We start from the raw sequence: 23,376 nt of genomic DNA, 5'->3' as shown, positions 1-23,376 counted from the left end.
CACCAGGAGGCCCTTCTCTGCTCTGCTGTGGGCCTCAGGCAAGTGAAAACTTTGCTGAGTCTGTTTTCCTCATCTGTGAAACGGTCCTAGCAAATAAAGCACTTGGGGCGACATCTGGCTATGGGGAAGTGGTACATCGCAGCTAGTGACACCAGTAACAGACAGGGAAAATGAAGATGGGAGGGGAAGGGCTTCTCCAACGAGCTAGGGGCAGCGCTGGGCTAGCCCCAGGCTTGCTGACTGACGGCTAAGGAGGGCCTAGCCTCCCACCTCGGTGAAAGGGTTGAAGGACATCCTTCTCCTTGTGCAATGGAGAAGGGGCAACGTCTGTCCACCTCCTCCGCAGTCAGAGCCGCAGCGAGGCTGACCCTCTGCAGGGCCTGGAGGTGAAGAACCCCCCCCCCCCCCGGCCTCCTCTCCCCCCACTTCTGGGCCGGCTCTGCCCTCCAGTGGCCGGGGACTCGCCCGGTCTGGGAGTTAGGGCCGCTTGCGCACGCGAGGCACGCGAGAGGAAACAGGGACCGAGGCTAGTGACCCACCCCCTCCAAGTCGCCAGACCCCAGGAAGTCCCGCTCCGCGTAAATTCAACCCTATCTCCGTGATGACCGCACCCCCAGAGTCCCTTCCCAAGCCAGGCCCCGCCCCTGACGGTCCAGGCCCCCTTCTCAGGACCCGCCCCCACCGGCGCCACCGCTCAAGCCCCCGGGGCGGCGGCGATACGTACCCCCGGGCCCGCGTTCTGGGAGAAAGAGTGCACGACGCCGCCAGGTCGCACGTCGAACGCCACCGTCGTGGGCTCGGACACCGCCTCCCCCGGCCTCAACGCCACAGCCGCCAGGAGCAACGCAGCCCACCAGCTCGCGCCTTCGCCGTTCCTCCTTTTGCTGGGCGCCGCCATGTTGGGATCGGATCCGCAGGGCAGGGTGGCGACGGGACGCGGCAAGGGACACGTGGGGCGACCGCTGGAGGCCACGTCGGCGGCGGCGCGGGCACGTGACCAGGCGCGCCCCGCCCCTTCCCCGGTTCTGACCGCCATGTTGGGGCGGGGCTTAGGCTTCCAGGGGGCGTCTCCGGGGGGGGAGTGGCCATAGACTGCCTTCCTGCCTCCATTCCTAGCCTTGCGACTGACCTTACAGCTCTTCCAGTTCGTACATGTAGACGGAATGAGGGCAATGGACGATGGCCATTGGGTAAATACCTTATAATTGTTGCAGCCAAGATCCCTGGGTGGATCTGAAGTTCAATAACGGGAAACCTCATTTAGAATGGAATGGGGAGGCCGGCAGGGAAAGCTCTGCACCCTAGGACTTCTGGTCAATTGCAGGCCCAATAGGAAGTCCAGCGCCTCGCAAGTCCACAGTGTGTTAGCCACTACTGCGCAGGCCCAGCAAGAGGAAGTTTTTCCCTTGCCCCACAACAGCGCAGCCAATGAGAGGCAGCCACAGCGCAGCCAATGAGAGGCAGCCACAGCCCAGCCAGTGAGAGGCAGCCACAGCCCAGCCAATGAGAAGCCACCACACCTGGCACCGCCGAGGTAGGGCAGCCGACTTTTTGTTTAGAAGAGCCCCTTGCAAGTTCCTCTTTCTTCTGTAAGATAATATCCCTCTCCCTTGTTCTGCAGATTTCCCAATGGTTTTGCCGTCCTTAGTTCGCCTGTCCCAGGTTGCAGTGCTCTGCCATTCCTGTTTTTACTGGTAAAATAACTGTCAGTTTTATTTTTTAAGGTTAACAGATCTAACAATTAGTGGGGGAAAAGATGAGAAACGGGTTATTTCTGTAGCCTCAAAGTACTTTCCCCCAAGATAGTTATTCGTTATAAAGGGAAAAGTAGTAATTTTACAACGAAGACACGTCTTTAGCCCAGTGATCTAAGTTAAGGGCGCCAGTGAGGCCGCAACGTGGAGCTGCTCACAGGGTGCACCGAGAAGGGCATTTTCAGTGGCGCCTCTAGCCTTCCTGCCCCACATGCATGACTTCAATCTAATTATAAGCAAATGTCAGACAGAATCCGAAGCTGAGGGCCATTCCACAAGGTAACTGGGCAGTACTCCTAAAAAAAAAAAAAAAAAAAAAAAAAAAAAAAAGGCTGAGGAACCATCACAGGATGGGGAGACCAGGACAACAAAACACGATGCGGGCTCCTGGATTGGCTCCTTGTCTTAGTTCAGTCTGTTCCAACAAACACACCGCAATCTGGCGGCCTATAAAGAAACACATGCTTATCTCTCAGGGTTCTGGAGGCCGGAAGTTCAAGATCAAGGCAACGGTAGATTTGGCGTCAGGTGAGGCCCACCTCCTGGTTCGGAGGCAGCTCAGTGCTCATATTCTCAGGGTCCTCGGTCCTCCCAGGGCGCAAGGGGCAGGGCGCTCTCTGGGGCGTCTCTTGTGGGGGTGCTCATCACATCCCGGGGGCTCCACCCTCTTGACCTAACCTCCTCCCGGAGGCCCCACCTCCTGGCACCGTCACCCTGGGCATCAGCTTTCACCATATGAATTTTGGAGGGACAGGTTCGTGCATTACAATCCTGGACCAGAGAAATGGCCTCTACACATTACATAACAGGATTGTATTGATGCTTATTTTCTGATGGAACCATGGTTACCTAAGATGTTCACACGAGGGGAAGCTGGGTGGAGGGCATCTAGGAACTCGGTACTATTTCTGCAACTTTTTTGTCAGCCTAACGTTATTTCAGAATAAACTAAAAAGAAAATAGTCCCTCTCTCACGGGGCTGTCAGGATAATTAACAGAACATGCAGGTGACATTTTTTACAAGGACTCTGAATCGTAGCTTTCCCCCCCCCCCCCAATTTTTTTGGTCATACATGGCTTGAGTTTCCGAGGAAGCACCACAGTGGTGAGGGCCAGAGGGTCCAGGATTAAACTCGTTTCCCTGGTCCTTCCTGACTTGAGAGAACAGAATCCAGAAAGAAAATCTCACAGGTTGCCCCTAAGCTGAGCTCGAGGGCCAACTTTCGGGGCCTCGAGAGGGTGAAGGCCATTTTCAGGGAATGGCAGCCTGGCCTGACTTGGGATACCTGTTTACTTGAAGAAATCTGTTTGTCCTTGCAGCTGCCTGCTCTGGACCCTTTGAAAGGAAATCGGCTCCAGAAACCAGATGATCACAGTCTTGCTGTGTTTCACAGAGCATGTTCCGGTTCCGTTGATGTCTTCCCCACTACCTCCCCTGCTGTGTTTGACCTTCAGCCCCTCACTGTGAAGGATTCAGTTAGCGGCCATGTGCCGTTGCTAACAAGATACTTCAATGGTGTGCTGTTTGAGCCTCCTACTGAAGAGAGGTAGGTTGGCGTGTGCGTGTTTTTCCTTTTTGCCTAAAAAAAAAAAAAAGAAAAAAAAAGCAAAATCCCCACATACTGGAGAGATTGAAAGAAAAAATAAACATGATTCCAGAGATCCTGCTTTTTAATCATGACATGAACTCTGGCAGTCCTTAAGGAAACCATTTGATGACACAAATGTCGGTGGACATCTCTCTCTCTGCTCAGGACACCGTAAATGGGGTGGGTGTGGACATAACCGGGATGCACGGAGGAGCTCCTTTCTGGAGAACGAACAGTTTTGTATTATGATTGGGGTGTTGGTTACAGGAATCTATGCGGGCGACAGAAAGGAAAAGACACACACACATACATGCTCTCACCAGCCAGCACATGTAAAAGCCGATAAAATCCAAATCAGGAATAGAGTCTAGTTAATTGCATTGCACTCGTGTCAGTTTCCTGATTTTGACAATGGCCCAGGGTTAGGTAAGATGTGAGGTGGATGGAGGGTACCTGGGATTCTCTGTACTATTTTCACAACTTTCTGTGTGTCCAGAGTTAAAGTTTTTGTGTGTTTTTGTTTTCTGTTCGTGTTGAAACACCATAAACCTGTTAGGCAAATGACAAACCGGGAAAGAGCTTCAACCAGCAGGACACAGGCTTTCGTGTCCATCACGTGTGGGTTCCTGCCAGTTAGGGAAGACAGGAGCTTTTCCAGCAGGAAAGCCAGCCAGCCCGTGCACAGGCAACCTCAGACAGTACCGGGCACCCTCCTGCTGACGGATCCCCCGCCAGTGGTGGAGAAGAGTGGCCCATGTATCAGCCTGGAAGAAACAGATGCCTCTCCCTGCCACCTCCGCGACCGAGACTTTCGGCCAGCGGACACTTGTCCTCTTGTAGCTGGCCTTCACCCATCCTTCCTGTTGGCACCCCACTGACACTTCCGGGCTTCACTGTCAGGGTAGGAATGTGACTGACTGTGGAGTTTGGCCAATGGATGCCGTCTCACGACAATCTTGAGTACTGACTGTGGGAGGCAGGGGTAGAAGTTTCCGACGAAGAGTTCCTGCTTTGAGACAAATGCAGGTTTCCGGCTGTCAAGGCTCCTGGAGCACGCCCAGTGTCCTTTCCCACCGGTTCTGTCATTCTGTGACTTGTGACCAGTCCCTTCCTTCACTTTAAGTGAAAGACTACTTATTCCCAGGACTGATTTTTTAAAAACAGGCACTGGCTGAGCTTCCTATCTGCAAAACACACGGAGATCAACAACACAGTTCAGTTTGCAACGTGGATGACAAGGGACTGATTTCCTTCATGTATAGAGTGTCCACACATCGTTGAGGCCAATAGATCAAAAGAAAGGTGGGCAGATGGTCACTAGTAAACAGGTATCTTAAAACATGAAGATACTGCCGCAGATAAAATTACCGTGAGATGCCACACCTCACGGGCAAAGATAAAAAAATAATTGATAACAGGTGGTTCTGGTGAAGAAATGGAGACACGGGCGTACTTCACCCTTATTGGAAAAGGTTACATTGAGGTGTTCTCTTTGGAAGGCAATTCGGCAATACTCGAAACTAAAATCGAATATGCCTTTGGATAGTTCTAGGAAGTTACCCCTGTAAACTCAAACACAAGCCCAAAATATGTACAAGACTGTTAACAGCTATCACTTATACTGGGGGCTGGCCAACCACAGCCTGGGGGTTAAATCTGGTCAGCTGCCTGGTTTCGTAAAGAAGGTTTTATTGGCACGCAGCCAAACCCACACATTTACATATTGTCTGTGGCTGCTTTGGGGCCAGGAGAGCAGAGTGGTTGTACCGGTCTGGCCTGCAAAGCCGAAAATATTTACTCTCTGGCCTTTTACGGAGGAAGTCTGTTGACCCCTGATTTGTGCGGATTCAAAAAGCCCCGAATAACCTGTTATCCCTTGATAGGTGCCTGGCAAAATAAATTACGGCACATTCATAAGCAGGAATAGAATACAGGTATTAGAAAATAGAGACTGGGATGTGATTCCCTGTCTGGAGCGAAGGCATCTTTCCTCTATATATGCTTTTGCACTCAAGTTTTATTATACTTTTTAAGCCATTAAAAATAAAAGCGGAGCTTCCCGAAGTATGGAGAGGGTCAAGGCGCAAGGAGAGGTCATCCTGCTGTTAGGAACTCATGTACCAGAGTGCCACCTGCCCAGGCAGTCTCCGGTCTCCCTGGGTCAGGGCTGCTGGGTCAGACGTGAGAGGGGAACGGCCTGCCCTCCTTGGTCGGCATTTCCCGATGCCCCAACCACGGAGTCAAGCCTCTGGACAAACACAGGCACCAAAGGAAGTGAAGGCAGCCAGGGCAGAGTGACCGCCAGAAGGACTTGCACCTTGGCTTACGCTGTGGCTCTGAGGAAGCCTGTGGGCTGGACCAGGCCGGCCGTGACATCCTGGGCTGGGTCCCTAGGCGACTTGCAGTGGCTGCATCAGGACCCCGCGGCTGTCCTCGACGGGACCAGTCTGATGGGGGCGGGGCACCCTCCAGCCCGGGCAGCTCGAGGCCCCGTCGCCTCCCGGGACCCGCCCAGGCAGAGGCACAGCCATCAGCGGCCCCGGGGCTGGGAAGGAACCTTAGGCAGGTGGCAGCGCTTCCGTCCGGAATTGTTTAATGAGTCTACTTCTTACACGCATAATTATAAAAGAATAAGAATCGACAAAAATATTTTCTTTCCATAATATGTAGAGGTGGTTCGTTTCCGGTGGGGGTTTTCGGTTGTGTGTGTGGTTTTTGTTTTGTTGTTGTTTTTTTTTTTTTTTTGCTTCTTTTGTTTTCCTTTTCGCCCGCCCCCGGCAGGAGTCTTGGCGGGGAGGGGAGGGGAGGGGGAAGGCGAACCCTGAGGCGGGGACGGCTCCGTCCCAAGCCCGGAGCCCCCGGTCTGCGCGCGCTTCAGAGCCGGGCAGGAGGCTCCCCGCTCCGGGCCGGGAGAGGACGGGAGCCCGCCCGGGGCTGGCGGCGGACCCCATCCCCGGTTTAGGCACCCTCTGCTCTGCTCGGTCTCTTAAATAGTCAGAAGTGCCCCCCCAACAGAACGCGACAGGAAGTGGGCGGGGCTGGAGGGCAAGGCAGTCGCATGCTTCGGTGGCGGCCGGCGCGCTGCGGGCCGGGGCCGGGGACCGGGTGGGGAGGCCCCGCGACGGAGGCCCGGTCCCCCCAGGGTCTTCGCCCCCCTCCACAACCCCCCCGCCCCGTGTCCGGCGGAGTCGGGGCTCCCGGACAGCGTGGAGACGAGGGGATGGCTTGAGGACGCGCCTCTGGGACGCGGGCCTCATCTCGCCGTCCTGGCCACCGCGAAGCAGCAGGCAAAACAGCCAGGAGCATTAAAACAATGATAAAAGGCGCGGGGGCGGCGAAGGCGGAGGCCCCGGGGCGGGGCTGGCCAGCGGGGGCGGCGGGAGGAGGCGCCGAGGGGAGGGGCCTTCGGGGGCCACTCGGCCCCTCCCGCCCGCTCCCCCTACGGTGGCGGCGGCGGCGGCGGCGAAGCCACTTGTGCTCTGAATGTGCAGGCCCCGGGGCGCGGGGCTCAGAGGTACTCCTGTAGAAAGTGCAGCAGCGTGACTTCATAGTGCTCGCCGGACTCGGGGCAGCGGATGCTGTGTCTCTCGTTGGGGTAGATCTGGGGGGACAGAGGAGGCAGGGCTGGTGGCACGGAGGGACTCTGCCCCAGGTGCTGACCCACCCCGGCATCCTGTGTTCCCCGCTCCGGCCCTGGGCTCCTGGGGGGTCGTGGAGACGAAAGAGCAGGTACGCTGGGCTCGTGGACCTGGGCTCCAATCCCCATCGCCACCCACGTGCTGTGCAACCCTGGGCCCCTGCCGAGCTCCCTGACGGCAGCCCCACCCCCAAAATAAACCGGAAGAAGAACTCGGGCCTTTCAAGGACTCGCCAAGCTCCAGGCTCCACCCGCCGAGCGTCTGCCCCCAAGCTAGGAGCTGCCCCCCAAACCTGGGGACACAGAGGGGCGCTGCAGCAGGTCTCAGGGCCACTTGCTGCTGTTCACTGGGGCCACTTCGACTTCACCGGAAGGCCACATTAGGACTGCACGTGCCGAGGCCCCCAGGACAGGCATCCCCCCCAGGCTTGTCTTACCACCCGAGGGGGCATTATCCCCACAGGGGGCAGTGACACGTTGGTGCCAAGGGCCACACCTAAGGAATCACCCGGTCCTTGAGACCTGGTGGAGCTGACATCCAGGCCCTAGGGTGGACGGCGACAGGCCTTCGGGCATTGCTTCTGACCACGAAATGAGGGCCCTGGCACTCGAACAGGCCTCAGACCATGGGGATTCACGGGACAGCTTTGAAACCTGCTCCAGACTCTCCCAAAGTACCCAACTCTGGTCTCAAGTGGGACAGGGCTGGCTGGTGTCAGGGCCGGGGGCCTGTTCCTCACGTCTTCCTGCCGGCAAGGCAGGTTTGTGAACCGAACTATTCTTTCCTCTCCAGGCCCATGGCCACTGCCCCAGCTCACTACCCTAGAATATGTCCAAGTGCCCAGGGGTCTCCCCTCCTCCTCCCTTGCCTTCTTTAATCCATCCCTGGATGAAGCCCGACTCTGATCATACTGTCCCCAGCTCAGAGCTCCGCAAGGACCTGCCAGCCTGACATCAAGACCTGCCTCCCCAGTCCCGTTGCCTCTACGTCCTCCCAGGCCTCACTCCTTCCACACTTTGGGCACCAGCACTGCCTGTGACAGACCCTTCACACCAGCCTGGGTCCTGGCTGCCTGGTCACTTCTTCCCCCTCTTGGCTGTGAGGGCAGGGAGAGGGGACTGTGCATTCCCCGCTGTGCCCCGGGCCTGGCCTGGGACAAGTGTGATGTGTGAACAAGGAGGGCCTGGGGCCACCAGGCTCCCAGCCAACTGTGAAACAAAAGGGGGGTGCGTTCCACCTCCTTCACAAGGTGCCAGGCTCCCATCCCCAGTGGAGTGTCTCAGCTTGCCCCCAGCTTCTCCCGGGGAGGCAGGGGTACAGGACTACGGGCCCACCTGTGTGCTCAACACTCTCCCGAGAGAACCCATTTGGCCCTCGAAGCCTCACCTACGGCCACACACGGAAGCCATCCCAGCCACCCGGCTCAGGGTCTCACGCTCAGAAAGGATGTGTGAGGGGGCACCTGGGCGGCTCAGTCAGTTAAGCGTCCACCTTTGATTTCCACTTGGGTCATGATTTCCCAGTCGTGAGATCAATCCCCGCACTGGGTTCCTCGCTGACGGTGAAGCCTGCTTGAGATTCTCTCTCTCCCCCGTCCCTTCCCTGCTTGTGTGTACGTGTGTGTGCACTCTCTCTCTCTCAAAAAAAAAAAAAAAAAAAAAAAAAAAAAGACAGTTGAGGTTTCATCCTGGCCCTGCCTCACCCTGATGTGCAGCTGCCTCTGGTCGGTTTGTGTGGCGTGTGTGCGGCTGGGGGGGCCTCCCAAGAGTGAGCTCTGCCTGCCCTCCGGCCCTGTCTGGAAAGGCATGCCCAGCCACAGGTCCCTATGGCCCGTCCCCACTGCCCTGTGGCCCTCAGTTTCCCCATCTGTTGAACTGGCAACACGGCACTCCCCGAGGACAGGGCGCGTGGAGGCATCTGGGGGTGGCAGCCTGTGATAAAATCTGTCCCTCTCACCTCCCAAACTCCTCCTGAGTCTACCAGGCCTCCCACTCGCTCAGCCGGCCCCTTTCCTGCTGCGCCAACGGGCTATGGCTCACTTCCCTCTGGTTCCCATGGGCCCCTGTCCACAAGGCAGCCAGAGGCTGGTCACTCCGGAAGCTGGCTGACACCTCTCCTCACCCTTTGATCAAAATCAGGCCGAGGCCCCGCCTCCACCACCGAAGCCCCGCCCCCCACCTCCAACCCGCCCCCGGCCCCTTATAAGCCGCGGAAGCCTGCTGCCCCAAACCCCACCCCTCGCCAGACGGGCCGCCCTCTGCCCCGCCTCGGCCCCAACTCCTCTCCTGCTCCTTGCATCCACCGTGGTCTTTCGCCCCCGCGCTGCTGTCTCTGACAGCGTCGCGAGCCCGGTGTCTGCCCACCGCCCCACCAGGCTGAATCCCGTCCCTACTCTCTAGCACCCTCAAATGTCCCCTCCTGCGGGGAGCGCTTCTCTGAGCCCAGTCACACACAGATGCTTTCAGCACCCTGTACCGTTTCTCGGTTCCAGATAAAATGGCGTGTGAGCAAGGATTTTCAGAACACCGGCCTCTCTCCACCGGGCTGGGCCGGGCTGGGGTCTGGGGTGGGTCTGGCCTGTCCCCTCGGCGTGCCCGGCACTGAGGGCAGCGTGGCCCCGGGCACCATCAGTGATCAGTAGTGACCGCTGAATGGACGCGGGGGACACGGGGCCTGGGGAAGGTTGGAGGAGGCCATTTGGGGGGAGGGGCCACCCACCTGGAGCTGGTAAGGTTTTCCGGCTCGGATCAGCTGGGAGACGAGGAAGTTTGTGTGGAAAAAGTGCACGTTCTCATCCAGGAAGCCGTGCAGGATCAGCAGGCGGTTGGGCCTGGAAGACAAGGCTGAGTGAGGGTCTGGTGGGACCCTCTTCACACACTCGGCCCCAGGGGCGGCCAGGAGAGCGCGAGGGCACCGGGGGCACAGGTGGGTCTGGAGAGGGGGCGCGGGTGTGTGGGCTCTCCGTGTGGAATGCCCTGAGCTACGGGGAAGTTTTTAGAGCAGTGCTGCCCCACGGTGCTGTGGGACGATGGAATGTTCTAGACCTGCCCTACCGAATGCGGTTATCGCAGTCATCACCACATGTGGCTCCTGAGCACTTAAAATGTGGCAAGAGTGGCCAAGGAACAGTAGTTTGTTGGCTTGTTTTTTTAAGTGGATTTTAAAAACTAACTTATTGAAGTGAAGTTCACATAACCTAAAAATATCTCATTTTATTTATTTATTTATTTAAAAAAAATTTTTTTTTTCAACGTTTATTTATTTTTGGGACAGAGAGAGACAGAGCACGAACGGGGGAGGGGCAGAGAGAGAGGGAGACACAGAATCGGAAACAGGCTCCAGGCTCTGAGCCATCAGCCCAGAGCCCGACGCGGGGCTCGAACTCACGGACCGCGAGATCGTGACCTGGCTGAAGTCGGACGCTTAACCGACTGCGCCACCCAGGCGCCCCATAAAAATATCTCATTTTAAACTGAACGATTCAGGGGCATTTGGCGCATTCCCAGCGTTGTGTGACTGCCACCTGCATCCAGTTCTGGCAAAGCCCCCCCCCCCCCCAACCCGGCCTCCCACAACCACCAATCTGCCTCGATGGAGTTATTCGTTCGGTGGCTGTGGACAAACGTGAGCTTAAATTCAGGGGCCACATACGGCTCCTGGCTTCCGTACTGGGCGGCACAGGCCCAGAGCACTGGGGTTCCAGCTTGGCTGTCCCCAGGGAGCCCGGACCACACTCCAGACCGAGGAGAGCAGCCTCACCGGGACAGGGGGCCCAGGTGGGGTGAGCCTGCTTGGAGTGCCCAGCACTAAGGCGTGGGCCCAGGGCAGCCTTTCACCAGACAGAGCCACACCAGAAGGTGGCGACACAGTTCCTTCCTTCAGAGAAAGGCCACCAGCAAAGCGTGACTCGGTGCGTGGACTTGTGTCCTGAACCACCGCACGTCGAGTCCCACAGAACAGAGACCGATCAGGTTCAAGACCGACCGATGGCCCCACAGCGGGACACGTGCTTGGGGAGGGAGGGAGGCCCGCGTGTGCAAGGCAGTGGGACTCTAGGGCCTTCTTTCCATCATTCTGAGGGTAGGGCCGAGGCCTCCTCCCTCCAAGAGTACCCAGGTGCCCACCTGCCTCGGTAGGCAGCAAGCAGGGAGGCCCTCAAGGGGGCGGGAGGCACCGTGGACACCCAGCTTCGTGGAGGACCGGCCTGGGGCGGCCTCCTGGACACAGAAACGGCAGGGGCCGGGGAGGGGTGGTGGGAGAGAAAGCAGGGGTGGGAGGGGGCCTTGGTGACCCAGAAGGCTGGAGCGGGCGGGGCCTTACTCATTGGGCAGCTTCTCCACGTGCAGAGCCACAGAACCCGCCTCGTAGCCGAGCTGGTTGTTCTCCGGGACGTCCATGTAGCGCTCAGTGTAGCCGGTGTCGTAGGCCATCCAGACTGTGACCGGGGCGCCCGCGATGGCCACCTGAGGGCCACAGTGGACAGAGTGGGGTTGGAGAGACAGAGAGGGGCGGGGGGAGGGAGAGGGAGAGAAGAGAGAGAGAGAGAGAGAGAGGAGAGGAGAGGAGACACACACACACGCACAGGTCAGGTCTCGGGAGCCCTTGCTCGCCTGCCGGCTGTCCCGGGGCCTCCCCCGAAGGACGTGAGGAACGGGCATGCACGGGGGGGGGGGGGGGGGGGGGACTGGCGGGGGGGGGGCCCTCAGACCGTGAGCCCCCGTGGATTGTGGATCGAGCGCCGTCGAGGGAGGGCGGGTGAGCTGAACGAGTACGTTCAGGCCGGGATCGGCCCCTCCCCGGTCCCACCGCCTTCCTGCCTCCTCCTCCTCCTCATCGCCGCCCCGCGGTGCCCTGTCAGCGCCGCCGGCCTGGGGGCCCCTCCCCCGACGCTCTTCACACCATGCCCCACCTCTGCCCATCCGAGGCCGGGGTCCCGGGCTCAGCCTCCCACAGAGAGCTGCTGGTGGGGTTTTGTGCAGCCGGATGCCATCCTGGGGTCAGCAGTGGCGGGCAATGAGGAGGGGGGCTCGGCCCCACGGGGCTGCTGCGGGGAGAAACAGCCACGTGGCAAGGCCCCTGCCGAGATGCCTCTCCGGGGGGGCGGGTTCCGAGGGGCACGGGAGGGTGCCAGCAAACGGGGAGGGGGGGGACGGTGCGGCACCCACCTTGAACACTTGGGGCTTATGGATCAGCCCCATGAGCGAGAGGAAGCCTCCGTACGACCACCCGTGGATGGCAACCCGGCTCAGGTCGACGAAGCCGTACTTCTCGGCCACGAACTGCAAGCCCTCGACCTGGTCCTCGATCTCCACCTGGCCCTGAGGGATGAGGCCGGGCACCTCTCAGAGGACTCCTTCCGCACGTGCGTGCGCCCTGCCGTCCAGCCTCCGTCCCTTGTGGACCAGAGACGGGTCTCTGGAAGCTACCCCTCTCTCCGGACCCTGTTCGAACCCGCTCTCTGGGGTGGCGGCCAGACGGGCCCGGCGCCAGCCCTGTCCTGCCTCTGCCTGGCTGGCTCTGAGAAAGTCACATCCGTTCTCTGGGCCTCTGTCTCCTAATCCCTAAAACAGGATGTCGGCATGATAGGGCCCATTTCACAGTGGGCACAAAGAGGAAACGGGACGCTGAGTGTCCTGCACTCAGAGGCTGCCACCTGCTAAGGGCTCAGTGAACATCACCTTCATCATCTCCATCACCATCACCACCGCCATCATCCCCATCATCATCACCATCCTCTCAATCCCCATCACCACCACTGCCATCATTCCCATCATCATCACCACCACCATCATCCCCATCACCACCGCCATCATCCCCATCATCATCACCATCCTCTCAATCCCCGTCACCACCACCGCCATCATTCCCATCATCACCACCATTCTCTCCATCCCCATAACCACCACCGCCATCATTCCCATCATCACCACCACCACCATCATTCCCGTCACTACCACCATTCTCTTCATCATCACCACCACCATCATCCCCATCCTCTCCATCACCTCTATCCTCATCACCACCACCGCCATCATTCCTGTCTTCACCACCGCCATTCCCATCATCACCACCATCACCATTGCCATCAACAGCACCATCATCGCCACCACCATTATCATTCTCGTCATCACCACCACCATTCCCATCGTCACCACCACCGCCATCACCCCCGTCATCACCACCATCCCCTCCGTCTTCATCACCACCACTACCGCCGTCACCATCAGTACCGCTTCTATAGCCACCAGCCCCCGGCTGGTGCAGCCCTTGGGACGTCCTGCCGATGGGGCCTGTGCTGATGTGTCTGGCTCATCTGGGCCTCGGGCACCAGGCGGGATGTGCGCATACCTGGCTCCCGTGCGGTGCCGCTCAAAGGAGAGCACCAAAGTGGACATCTTCCTCGGCTCCAAAAGGCTGCCCTGCTTATTCAGGCCCGCCCTCAGGGAGGGGCTCCGGGGCCGCCCCCACACCCCAGGGCTCCCCTCACCACGCAGAAAGGCCCGGAGAGACCGCGAAGAGATGTTACCATTTGGTTTTTCAGGGCTCCTTCGAACCGAAGCCCCCGCTGACACGAGCCCCTGCCATCGATCACGACCACGGCATAGCCCAGGGATGCCAGCGTGTTGAGCCGCAAATACTTGATGCCTTTGAAGGAGTTGTTTACCAGCTGCACCTGTGAGGGGAAGGCGAGGAGGGACCATGGAGCTTTGGACAAGCGGAGAGGCACCCAGTGCGTGACACCAAGCGGGAGGGGCCGGATGGGCCAGAGGCCGCTGGGACGGGGCCGGGGGGGGGGGGGTCTCACAGCCTCATCGAGGCTCCTGTACTTTGCTGTGAAGGAAGCGGACGGCCCTGGAGGGGTTCTAGCCACGGGGGAGCGGGTCAGACAGGCCCACTCTGCCCCAAGCCCGTGCTCAGGAAAACAGAAGGGAAAGCCCCGCTCAGGCTCCCTCCTCAGCCAGGGCCTCTCTCTGCCGCTGGCCTTCCCTGGAATTACTCCCCGATTTCTTGAGCCACAGTCTGCCCTCTTTCTACCCCACAGTTACCTCTAAGAAAACAGACGAGAGCTGTCGTGCCAGACAGCTGTGTTCCCTGAGTCACTTGACTTCATCCAGTTCCTCGTTTTGGCCCTACTGATGTCTGGAGCCTTATCGGTCTCCGTCACGGGGGGGCCATGTCAGGGGCCGCAGGGTGTTGACTGACCCAGGCCCCCACCCCCAGCTGTGATGACTACAAATGTCCCTAGACGTCGCCAAATATCCCCTGGGGGACGGAACACCCCCGGGTGAGAACTGCTGTCTTAGATGGACTCCAATTCCAACCCGGCCACCTGCGCCTGTCTTGTCCCCTTGTTGGAGAACTGGGCCCAGGGCCACCTCTGTCCCCAAGCTGGTGACCAGGGGTGAGAGGGGGTCACTGCTGGGCAGGTGGGCCAGAAGGACACATGGGTGTTAGCGGGGTTTCCCAGAGGGACAAGGGAACATCAGCAGGCGGAAGGGGAAGGGGGCTGCATGGGAGGGTGGGGTGTACAGAGACCCAAGGATCCCGTGTAGCCACTGGGGACGGGGTCTCCATGCACTAACCCTTCTTTGGCCTGGCTGGTGCCCAGGTCCTGGCACGAAGGAAGGGGGGGGTGTGGGGAGCAGGGCTGGCACCCACCTGGGGGCCTCCATATACAAAGAGGACAGTGGGGTGCTTCTTTCCTGGCTGCACGGCGTGTGGCTTGTAGATCATGCCGTAGAGCCGCACGTCCGACCGCGTGTGGAAATGGAAGATTTCGGGGGGCACGTAATCCGGGGGGCAGCCTGCAGAGACACAGCGGCTATGGCTCCTTGGGCCGGGGGCGCCCGCGAAGCACTCTGGCCGAAACCCACGCTCCACTGGCCGGCCCTCAGCTGCAGAGGGCGCCTTCTGTGCTTCCTGACAGTTTAAATGACAATCCGAGGGCCCGAGGGGACTCTGGTCCTGGGAGTGTGCCCGGGGTACAGCCCCCTGACACCCGCTCATCTGACCTCCTGTGGGGGTGTCAACGCCACCCCTGGGATCTGAGTAGCAGCCAGTTTTAATCGTCTGCTTCTCTGACTTTCACCTTTGGTTTTGCAAAGCAACACTGGTTTTCCAATCATGACAGTGAGGCAAAATCTTTTAAGCTTATCTCGCAAGTTTATTTAGGTGGCAGATAGAGGAAGGCAATTTAAAAAGAAAACCGAGTCAACTGTAAGGTAGGTTGGGGGTTGGCAACTGCTCCGTGTAAAGGGTCAGATGGTAAGTATTCTTGTCTCCGTGCCTTAACTACACAGCTTTGCTGTTGCGGCCCTAACGTGGTACCTAAGTGACCGGGAGCAGCCAGACCTGGCTCCCAGGCCACGGCGTGCCGACTTCTCAGAGAGACAGTCTACAAACATGGCAAGATCGGGAGTTTCGGGACATGGTGCCTCGGTCCACCCGCCTGCAAGCCCGGGGCCGGGACACCTGACTTCCCACCGCTGTCCCCACTGCTGTGCCGTGTGTCCCGGTAGGACCCATCCTCCCCTGGGTGTCCCCGTCGGTGAAACTGGGACCAGAGTCCCTGCTCTGTCACGTCCGTGGTGATGTGGGGCGCGTCACGGACAGAGCTGGTCCCAGAGCGTGACGATGTAACAAGATGCTTTCCAGCCCACAAACACCAGGGACTCTCATTACCTAGAATGTTCTGGAAATCTAGCAGACGGCAGCTCTGGGGTCAGGCAAGGGTGTCTTTTTTAGCGAGTGATTCCCGTGTGCCAGGCGAGGTACGGAATATTAAGGCCTTCTTCCTAGGGACCGCCTGCCATCGTGCCATTTCATAGAGAAGGGACACATCTGAGGGAGCCTGACCCCCTTGCCTAGGATTCCACAGCCAGCATTGGGCTCTGGGGCCACCCTGCGGGCTCCCGGGCAAACCGGCAAGATGCCTCGTGTCCCCCGAGGCCGTGCTTGCGCCCCCGCCCCCGGCTCCACCACACACAAAGCCTTCGGGACGTGTGCCGCGTGCAGGTGCCCTCGGAGACAGCTGCCCACGGGTGAGGACGCCCCGCACAGGGCCTGCCCGTGTGTGGCGGCTGGTCGTGAGCGGAATCTGTGCCCTGTGCGGTGTCGTCCTTGACGGCAGCGCAGAAATGAGACGCCGTCCAGGTGGCAGGCCCCACGGGACAGTCAGGGCCACCGGTAATGCCCAATGAGGAGCGCTCAGGGCTCCGGGGAGGGGCCAGCAGGCAAGGCCCTGGGCCCCTCATGGCCTCGAGGCTGCCGGGACAGCCCCCTCTCATCGGTGTTACTTGAGAGGGTCACGTCCCATTTCACAGATGGGCAAGCCGAGGCTCCTGGCAGGGGTAGGGGCCTCGGTCAAGGTCCCCGGGGATGTGGGGCTACTCACTGGCCGCCTCCATCATGCTGGCCCAGAACCGGGGCTGCTTGTGCAGAGGGTCGTCGTCGGGGCCGCTCAGCTTATAGACGTGCACGCAGGGCGGCGTGCCCACGCTGCTGTAGTGGCTGATGAACATGTCGAAGTTCTGTAGGCGGGACGGGGCGCTGAGCACCGCACGACACCAGCGTCCTTCCCCGCCCCCTGTCACCCACCAACCTATTTGCTATCTTTGCCCTGGGTGCTCACTTGTTTAAGCTTCAAACTCCTTTGCCCCCGCGAGAGGGGCACTATTACCGGCACCCCCATTTCACAGGTAAGCAAACTGAGGCCAAGAGGAATCGGTCCTCTGGCCAAGGGCACACCCTTCCCCCCGCCCCCATGGTAACTGATGGACCCAAGGTCACACCCAGATCCTTCCGATGCCAGAGCGTGCTCACGTCGCTGGCTCTACAGCCGGCAAATACCAAACGCTTGCCCTGGACTGGAAGTAGCCCTGTGCACGTTCACGGCCTGACTTTCTAGAACGTTCCCACAGGCTAAGGGGGTGGGGCAGTAATGCTGCCATCTAGCGTGTCGGGGGAGTGCCCACCTGGCTGACTTTCTAGAACGTTCCCACAGGCTAAAGGAGGGGGGCAAGAATGGTGCCATCAGGCACGTCGGGGGAGTGCCCACCTGGCTCATGGAGCAGCTGTGGGAGAAGCCGGGTGTGGTGAGGCGCACGATCTCGCCCGCCGACTCATAGCTGACCACGTACAGGTGGTGCTCCAGGGGCGTGTCCTTCGTACCTTGGAAGTACACCAGCTTCGTCTCCTCGTTGACCCAGATCTGTGGGGACACAGGGGCTCCTCATGAAGCAGCCCCAGGCCGGACCCTGAACTTCCCAGGCCTTTGCTCCCGCAGTGGCTGGGGGAGGGGGCCAATGCCCGGCGGAGAGACCCAGGCTCTTCTCCCTGCCCCCACAGGGAGGGCCCAGAGTTCTGGGGATGGGAGACTCGCCCTCTCCCCAGTTTCTTTAGCCCACCAGCTGGAGAAGAGCTTTCTAGGAGAGAAGCGCCTCTCGGACCTGGTGGGGCAGGAGCGGACAGCGACCTCGCTAAGCTCGCCGGGTGTCCTCTGGGAGGACTTGAAGTCGGAATGCCAACCCCAGACAGAGACGCAGAAGCAGAGGGCACAGGGCCTGGGACAGGGGCTGAGGGAGGGGCTGGCCTTGCCTGAGGGCCCCCCAGTCCCCAAGCCTGGTCCCCCAAGGGGTCAGCCCGCCCTTCGGACCCAGGTGCTCAGGGTGAAGAAGTGGGCCCTCCCCCTCTCCCCCTCCCCCGCCTGCTTCCTGGGTGAACGCCTATCAGACTCCAGTATGACGTTGACATGGTTGGCCTCCGGGGAAAGCAGGAAACAACCCCGAGACCTGGTAACACGGAGGCAAAACCCTTAAAAAAGTGTGTCCTCTGATGCGCAAGTATGTTCCCGGGAACTGTTCCAGAGGGCTTTGCTGTGTTCTTAATACTAAAAAAAGACAACGACTCGAACATCCCCGAGTACAGATCGCTTTCAAAATTATGGCACAATGCTCCGTGGCCACGTAAAACCGTATTTTCTAAAACAAACAAAAAGCAACAAAAAACACCCTGCGTAGCCCCTAAAACGATGTCCTGTGGAGCCGTGTGCAAACAGAAAAGATCTGCCGGGGTTTCCACCGTGGTCGGTCACCTCCGAGGGGAAGAGGTTACGGGGAGTCTGGGGTGAGGCAAGTGAGGGGATTCGCAAACGCAGGGTCACTCGGAACGGTTCAGTCCGCACAACAAACACGACGTATCCACTGTCGCCATCCTTTCAAAACAAATGCACGTTTTCTAGAAACACAGGGCGTCGTTGGAAAACCCACCACGTGAGACGAGGCACACGAAGGGGGCGCTCGGGACCCTCCCAGGTCCCCAAACAGCACGGGCGGCACAGACCCTCCGGAAGGGACGCGAGAGGCCCTCCCTTCCCTTTGTAAGTCTTAAACGCTGCTGTGTCGTCAACCATACTTCAGTTAAAAATAACATCAAGTGTTGCCGCGGCCTTTTTTTTTTTTTTTTTGCTTTTTTTTAACTTCTGGGTAAAAACCCAGGCGAGCAAACACTGTAACGCCCCCAGCAGCAGAGGAAAGGGAGAATCCTGGCTGGTGGGTCCGCCAGACGCTGTGCTGGGGGCTTCCGGCTCAGGTCCCCTTGGGGGACATCCGGCGATGTCCGGGGACCTCTGTGGTTGTCACACCTGGGGCGGCTGGGGCTGGGGAGGCTGCTGATGCCCCACGGCGCGCGGGACGCCCCGCTGGGGGCAGAGACTCTGCTGTAAACGCGAGCAGACCAGAGCTCTCTGATGGTCCCATTTCACAGACGACGAACTGAGTGTTCGCTCCCGGCTGCTGAGAGGCAGGAGGCACCTCTTCGCGTGCATCGACCGTAGCAGAGCCAACGAGGCAGCCTTTAACCTTCTGGCACCCGACCTTCCGACCTCGCCTCGCAAGTCAGAGCGGGGTGTGAAATCTGACAGAATCAGGACCGCGCACGTACCACGTGGCGTCCCCACCGGCTTCCTTCCAACAATCCACAGGGGCGTCCTTCCAAGTCATTAGAGGGGTCCGCGGGCGGGGGAGGTCATGCTCTAATCAACGCCCGTGTCTAAGGGACCTGGACCTATCCACGTCACTGCTCGCTTGCTCACTCAAGTGCTCACTAACCACTGCGGCTGCACGGACAGCCCTGTGAGGCACGCACGTGTGCTAACATCTCTCACGTCTGCTTTTGGTCCAGAAGGCACTTATGCTGGTGTGAAGAAGGGACACAGGAAGTCTGATTAAGAGCTCTCTCCACTGAAAGGCCCGGGTGGCTCAGTTGGTTGAGCATCCGACTTCGGCTCGGGTCATGATCTCGCGGTTCGTGGGTTCGAGCCCCGCGTCGGGCTCTGCGCTGATGGCATGGAGCCGGCCTCGGATTCTCTCCCTCTCTCTCCCTGCCCCTAACCTGCTCTTGCTTGCTCTCTCTCACTCTCAAACTAAATAAACTTATAAAAAACTTAAAAATAAATAAAACGTAAAAGCTGGGGCACCTAGGTGGCCCAGTCAGTTAAGCGTCCGACTTTGACTCAGGTCATGATTTCACGGTTCATGAGTTCAAGCCCCGCGTCGGGCTCTGTGCTGACGGCTCGGAGCCTGGAGCCTGCTTCGGATTCTGCGTCTCCCTGTCTCTCTGCCCCTCCCCCACCTCTGTGTGCTCACGCACGCGCTCTCTCTCTCTCTCGCCCAAAAATAAAATAAAACACTAAAACAAACACTAAAAAAAAAAAAAAAAAAAAGAGGTTTCTCCATAATATTTGGAATTCTGTAGAACTGGACCCAGGTGAAGATTTGGTCAGAGGCAAGTCCTGCCACGTCCTTACGATGCCCAGAAGCTGCAGGACAAGTGTCCCATAAGCTGCTCTCCCAGGGAGAGGTGGTCTCATGGAGCGGGGGAAGGCTAACGGGATGCAACAGGTGCACAGAGCAGCCCCCGATTCCTGGACCGGGGCTGTCTCCGGCTGGCCGGAAGAGGAGCCCCGCGGCCCTGGGCCCGCGGGAGCCGTGGACGGAGCCGGGCGGAGCAGAGCAGGAGGAGGACGCAGCCAGGAGGGAAGAGAGAAGCCACAGGCACACGGGGTCGGCAGGGCAGCTGAAGCGTGCGCACGCGTGTGTCTGTGCACGTGTGTGTATACAAGCGTGCGTGCAGGGCGGGCGGGGAGGGTTTGCAAAGAGATTCTGGTACCTTGGAGCCGTGCCTTGCCAAAACCTCCCACTCGCCGCTAGTCAGCGCGATCTCCTCCTTGATGGGGCACTTAAATTCATCTGCAAGTAAGGAGAGGAAGAGGTGAAAGGGGCCCAGGAAGCCGTGAAGGGGACGCAAAGGCACTGAGGCCAAACTCCACCGGAGCCCAGGCGGCCGGGGCCAGGAGGGAGGAGGGAGGCGAGGCCGAGCCAGCCGAGCCTGGGACACGGTAAGGTGCGGGGCCAGTGCAGGGTGCTGGCACCTCCCGGGGGAAACCAGACCTCTGCGTTTTTACCGGAAGCACCGATTTTAGAACCCGGCACGGGCCAAACCAGCGACTTCTGGACTCTCGTCCGGTGACCTCTCAGAATGTGTTAGGTTTTGAAGAACGAGGTCTTGATTAGAACACTTGGGCTGAGCAAAGGCTCAGCTGAGATCCTATGACAGACCTTTGGGGTTTTTGTTGTTTTGGTAGATCTCACTTTTGAATTTCCGTCAGGTAAATAACTACGGATGCTAGTAGGCACGTGTTACAAATTTATTAAGACGGTTTACGAGTGACGGCGGTTTCATGCCGTGCCTGCCTGACAGAGGCCCAGCAGACATCGACTCCTGCTGCAGAGATCTGGGCCCAGAGATTGGTCACAGCTGGATCTGGGAGGGAGGGACACTGCTCCCACGGTCCCCGCTCGCGGAGGCTGGACACGGCTGACTTTTCGCTCCTTCAGATCCTTACCGGAGCCCGTCCGGCGTCGGGCCTGCAGGGAGCGGGTGCAGGGCGGGGAGTGGAAGCTCTCGTGGCCGCCGTTGGAGCCCCGCCCCTTGGGGAAGGACCCGGCGCACCCGCTGACAGCTGGCCATGCGCCGCCCTCCCGGCTGCCGCGTCCTCTCAGCCTTCCGGGTTCAAGGCCACACTTCTCCGTGGAGGGGCCGCCCACCACACCTGCTCGGCCCTCTCTCGCCGGACCCTCTGCCGCGAAGGGCCCCTCGCGCGGCCTGGACACGCTGCCCCAGCCGGCATCCCACTTCTGGCTGGCGCCCCAGGCTCCTGACCTTCCCTCCTCTTCCCCAGGCGCCCCGATGGCAACTTTCAAGAACTCATGGCTTCTGGTCCAAGGTGACCGAGGTCTCGCCTTCTCGGCTACCCAACGGCCGCCTAGCAGGCACGAGCCACGCGATGGTAAGCGCGAGCTGGGGACCAGGCGGGCCGCACGGGGTGGGAGGGAGAGCTGGCGTGCCCACTGCAAAGGCAGGAGGTCCCTGAGGGGCACCTGCCACGAGCTCCACCCAGCGACCACCACAGGCAGGAATGAGGCTGTTCCAAGCGAAGGCTCCCGAGCTCACATCAGGTGGTGGCGGCCAAGTCAGAGGGACACACGGCGGGAAAGCTCAAGAGCAGTGAGCCACAGGGAGCCCGCCTTCGGGACGGCCGAGCCAGCCCGTGCTGTGTTGCACCCCGAGTGACAGCAGTGACAGGTCCCCGAGACAGCAGTCACTCCTCTGTTGCCGTCTTACTCGAGGCCCATCAGTTCGAGGCTTCGCCTGTTCCTGACGCTCGGGCGGGGCTCCCCGGACACCACACGCTCTCAGGCCTCCATTCCCTGTGCGGGAGCTGACTCTACACTGGGGGACACTGGGCGACGTCGGGGACGTCTGGGGCCGTCACGAGGGGGGCTCCTGGCACTGAGTGGGCGGGGGGAGGGGTCAGGGATGCCGCTCAGCCCCCAAGAGAGCCTACGACGTCCCGCTGAGGACCACCCAGCCCAGCGTCCGCCGTGGCCGGGGGTGGGGTGCCGGAGGGGCTCTGGCTGGCTCTCAGCCCACGCTGCTTCCCCACCCCGTCCCGAGGCCGAGATGCCATCTGCGTGAGGACCCCCGCATACCCGCTGCGGGTATCCTTCTGCTCCCTGGGACTCCAGGCACGCAGACCTGCCCACACAGCATGTCCACTCCCGGGCACTGACGTGAACACATCCAAACCCCAACTGGACGTTTCTCTCCTAAATCTGTCCCTCCCACACTCTTTCTGTCTCACGCTGACACTCCAAAAACCTTCAGGTTTCTCTCTCAGACCCTACATCCAATCCACTGGCAGACTGCTGACTCAGAGGTCAAAGTGCATCCAGAATCGAATCCGCCTGGGTTGGCCCACTCCACACAGCAACCCCAGGAACGGCTTAAACTGATGTGAGGTCAGTGGTAAAAGCCCAAGTCCTCCCTGAGGCCCCGAAGGCCCGGTGCAACGTGCCCTGGCCCCTCTCCTCCCTCTTCTCCTCCCTCCCTCCCTCCCCCAGCTCACTCTTCTCCAGTGTGTCCACCAGGCCAGGCAGCTGCTGCCCCAGGACCTCTGCACAGGCTGTGCCCTCCACCTGGAATGATCTGTGTGGCTGCCTCGGCCACCTGTTCCGGGTCTCTGCGCGTGACCCGTCGGCAGAGACATCCCTCCGACCCCCCCGCTAGAAAGAAGGCCCCTCACTCTCTAACCTCCTGTCCCGCTGCACGTGCTCCCACACTCACCCGGAGGTAAGGTCTTCACTCGTTTTCGGATGACTGCCCACCCTCCTCCACTAGAGAGTTCCACAAGAGCAGGGATTTTCCTTTCTCTCTTTAGATTCATACCCCTGGCACCTAGAGCAGGGGTCGGCCGCTTTTCCCATAAGGGGCCAAACAGCACATGTTTTCAGCGATGCAAGACATATGTCACACTGCCGCCACCCTACTCAACTCTGTCATCGCGGCATGAGATCAGCCACAGACAGCCTGTAAATGAATGAGCGCGACCGTGTGCCAATAAAACTTTATTTGCAAAAATGGGCAGTGGGCCGGATTTGATCTGTGGCCGTGGTGTGCCCGCCCCTGGTGTGAGAAGGGCCTGGCACGTGGTCGGCGCTGAATACACGCTACCGACCGGATGAACAGACTGTCGGCTGCGAGAACCCCTGCCAGGCCGCCCCTGCCAGGCCGCGAAAGAAGTTCCAGAGAGGCTGGCTTTCTGACTCCTCCCACCCCCGCCCCTTCGCGGACAGCTCACGCTCACGGGGCGGGGTCAGTCGGGCTTTGCTCACCTTCCCCGGGGCTGAAGGGCTCACTCCAGTCGTAGCCTCCGGGCTTTAAGATGGCGGTGACCTTGTACAAGTGGCAGAAGCCGGTCTTGCACTCGTTGGCACGGAGGAAGCAGAGCTCGCCCTCTCCCTCGGACTGGGGGAACGGGTAGAAGATGTCATGAAC

The 23,376-nt window shown here is 59.6% G+C and overlaps 2 protein-coding genes, 2 long non-coding RNA genes and 1 other non-coding gene across 14 annotated transcripts in view; 3 read left to right on the top strand and 2 right to left on the bottom strand.

The window, feature by feature from the left end:
* Positions 1–955, bottom strand: part of MYDGF (myeloid derived growth factor) — a 12,175-nt gene extending 11,220 nt beyond the window's left edge. Inside the window, exon 1 of the mRNA XM_086699422.1 lies at positions 725–955. Within this exon, the coding sequence (XP_086555548.1) occupies positions 725–898 (174 nt within the window). The 5' untranslated portion in view covers positions 899–955. The remainder of the gene's footprint in view (positions 1–724) is intronic.
* On the top strand, positions 949–22,299 carry LOC147583855 (uncharacterized). 4 transcript variants are annotated; one of them, XR_015248573.1, is made up of 4 exons: positions 1,078–1,534; positions 3,075–3,301; positions 21,221–21,328; positions 22,220–22,299. It is a non-coding gene; the product is annotated as an uncharacterized LOC147583855 (long non-coding RNA). The 4 variants fall into 4 exon arrangements; XR_015248575.1 differs by lacking the exons at positions 21,221–21,328; positions 22,220–22,299 and having other exon boundaries at positions 1,070–1,190; positions 1,325–1,534; positions 3,075–3,366; XR_015248574.1 differs by lacking the exons at positions 21,221–21,328; positions 22,220–22,299 and adding an exon at positions 3,900–6,006 and having other exon boundaries at positions 1,082–1,534.
* The window catches only part of DPP9 (dipeptidyl peptidase 9), a 41,135-nt gene continuing 23,101 nt past the window's right edge, over positions 5,343–23,376 (bottom strand). For 5 of the 7 annotated variants that reach the window (XM_086699413.1, XM_086699414.1, XM_086699416.1 and 2 more), the window contains 10 exons: positions 23,214–23,376; positions 20,149–20,228; positions 17,039–17,191; positions 16,376–16,511; positions 14,641–14,786; positions 13,508–13,654; positions 12,147–12,299; positions 11,302–11,444; positions 9,700–9,811; positions 5,343–6,944 (listed from right to left, as the gene is read on the bottom strand). In XM_086699413.1, the coding sequence (XP_086555539.1) occupies positions 6,852–6,944; positions 9,700–9,811; positions 11,302–11,444; positions 12,147–12,299; positions 13,508–13,654; positions 14,641–14,786; positions 16,376–16,511; positions 17,039–17,191; positions 20,149–20,228; positions 23,214–23,376 (1,326 nt within the window). In that variant the 3' untranslated portion in view covers positions 5,343–6,851. Of the gene's footprint in view, positions 6,945–9,699; positions 9,812–11,301; positions 11,445–11,890; positions 12,026–12,146; positions 12,300–13,507; positions 13,655–14,640; positions 14,787–16,375; positions 16,512–17,038; positions 17,192–20,148; positions 20,229–23,213 lie in introns of those variants that run through there. The other 2 variants (XM_086699418.1, XM_086699419.1) reach the window with 2 other exon arrangements.
* TRNAR-UCG (transfer RNA arginine (anticodon UCG)) lies at positions 19,228–19,312 on the top strand. Its single transcript has one exon. It is a non-coding gene; the product is annotated as a tRNA-Arg (tRNA).
* On the top strand, positions 22,298–23,214 carry LOC147583854 (uncharacterized). Its single transcript, XR_015248577.1, has 3 exons — positions 22,298–22,340; positions 22,475–22,671; positions 22,760–23,214. It is a non-coding gene; the product is annotated as an uncharacterized LOC147583854 (long non-coding RNA).

Source organism: Puma concolor, chromosome A2 (assembly GCF_028749965.1).
Source record: "Puma concolor isolate L17-30 chromosome A2, mPumCon1.1.hap2, whole genome shotgun sequence".
Lineage (NCBI taxonomy): Eukaryota > Metazoa > Chordata > Mammalia > Carnivora > Felidae > Puma > Puma concolor.
This window is presented reverse-complemented; position numbering and strand designations above follow the sequence as displayed.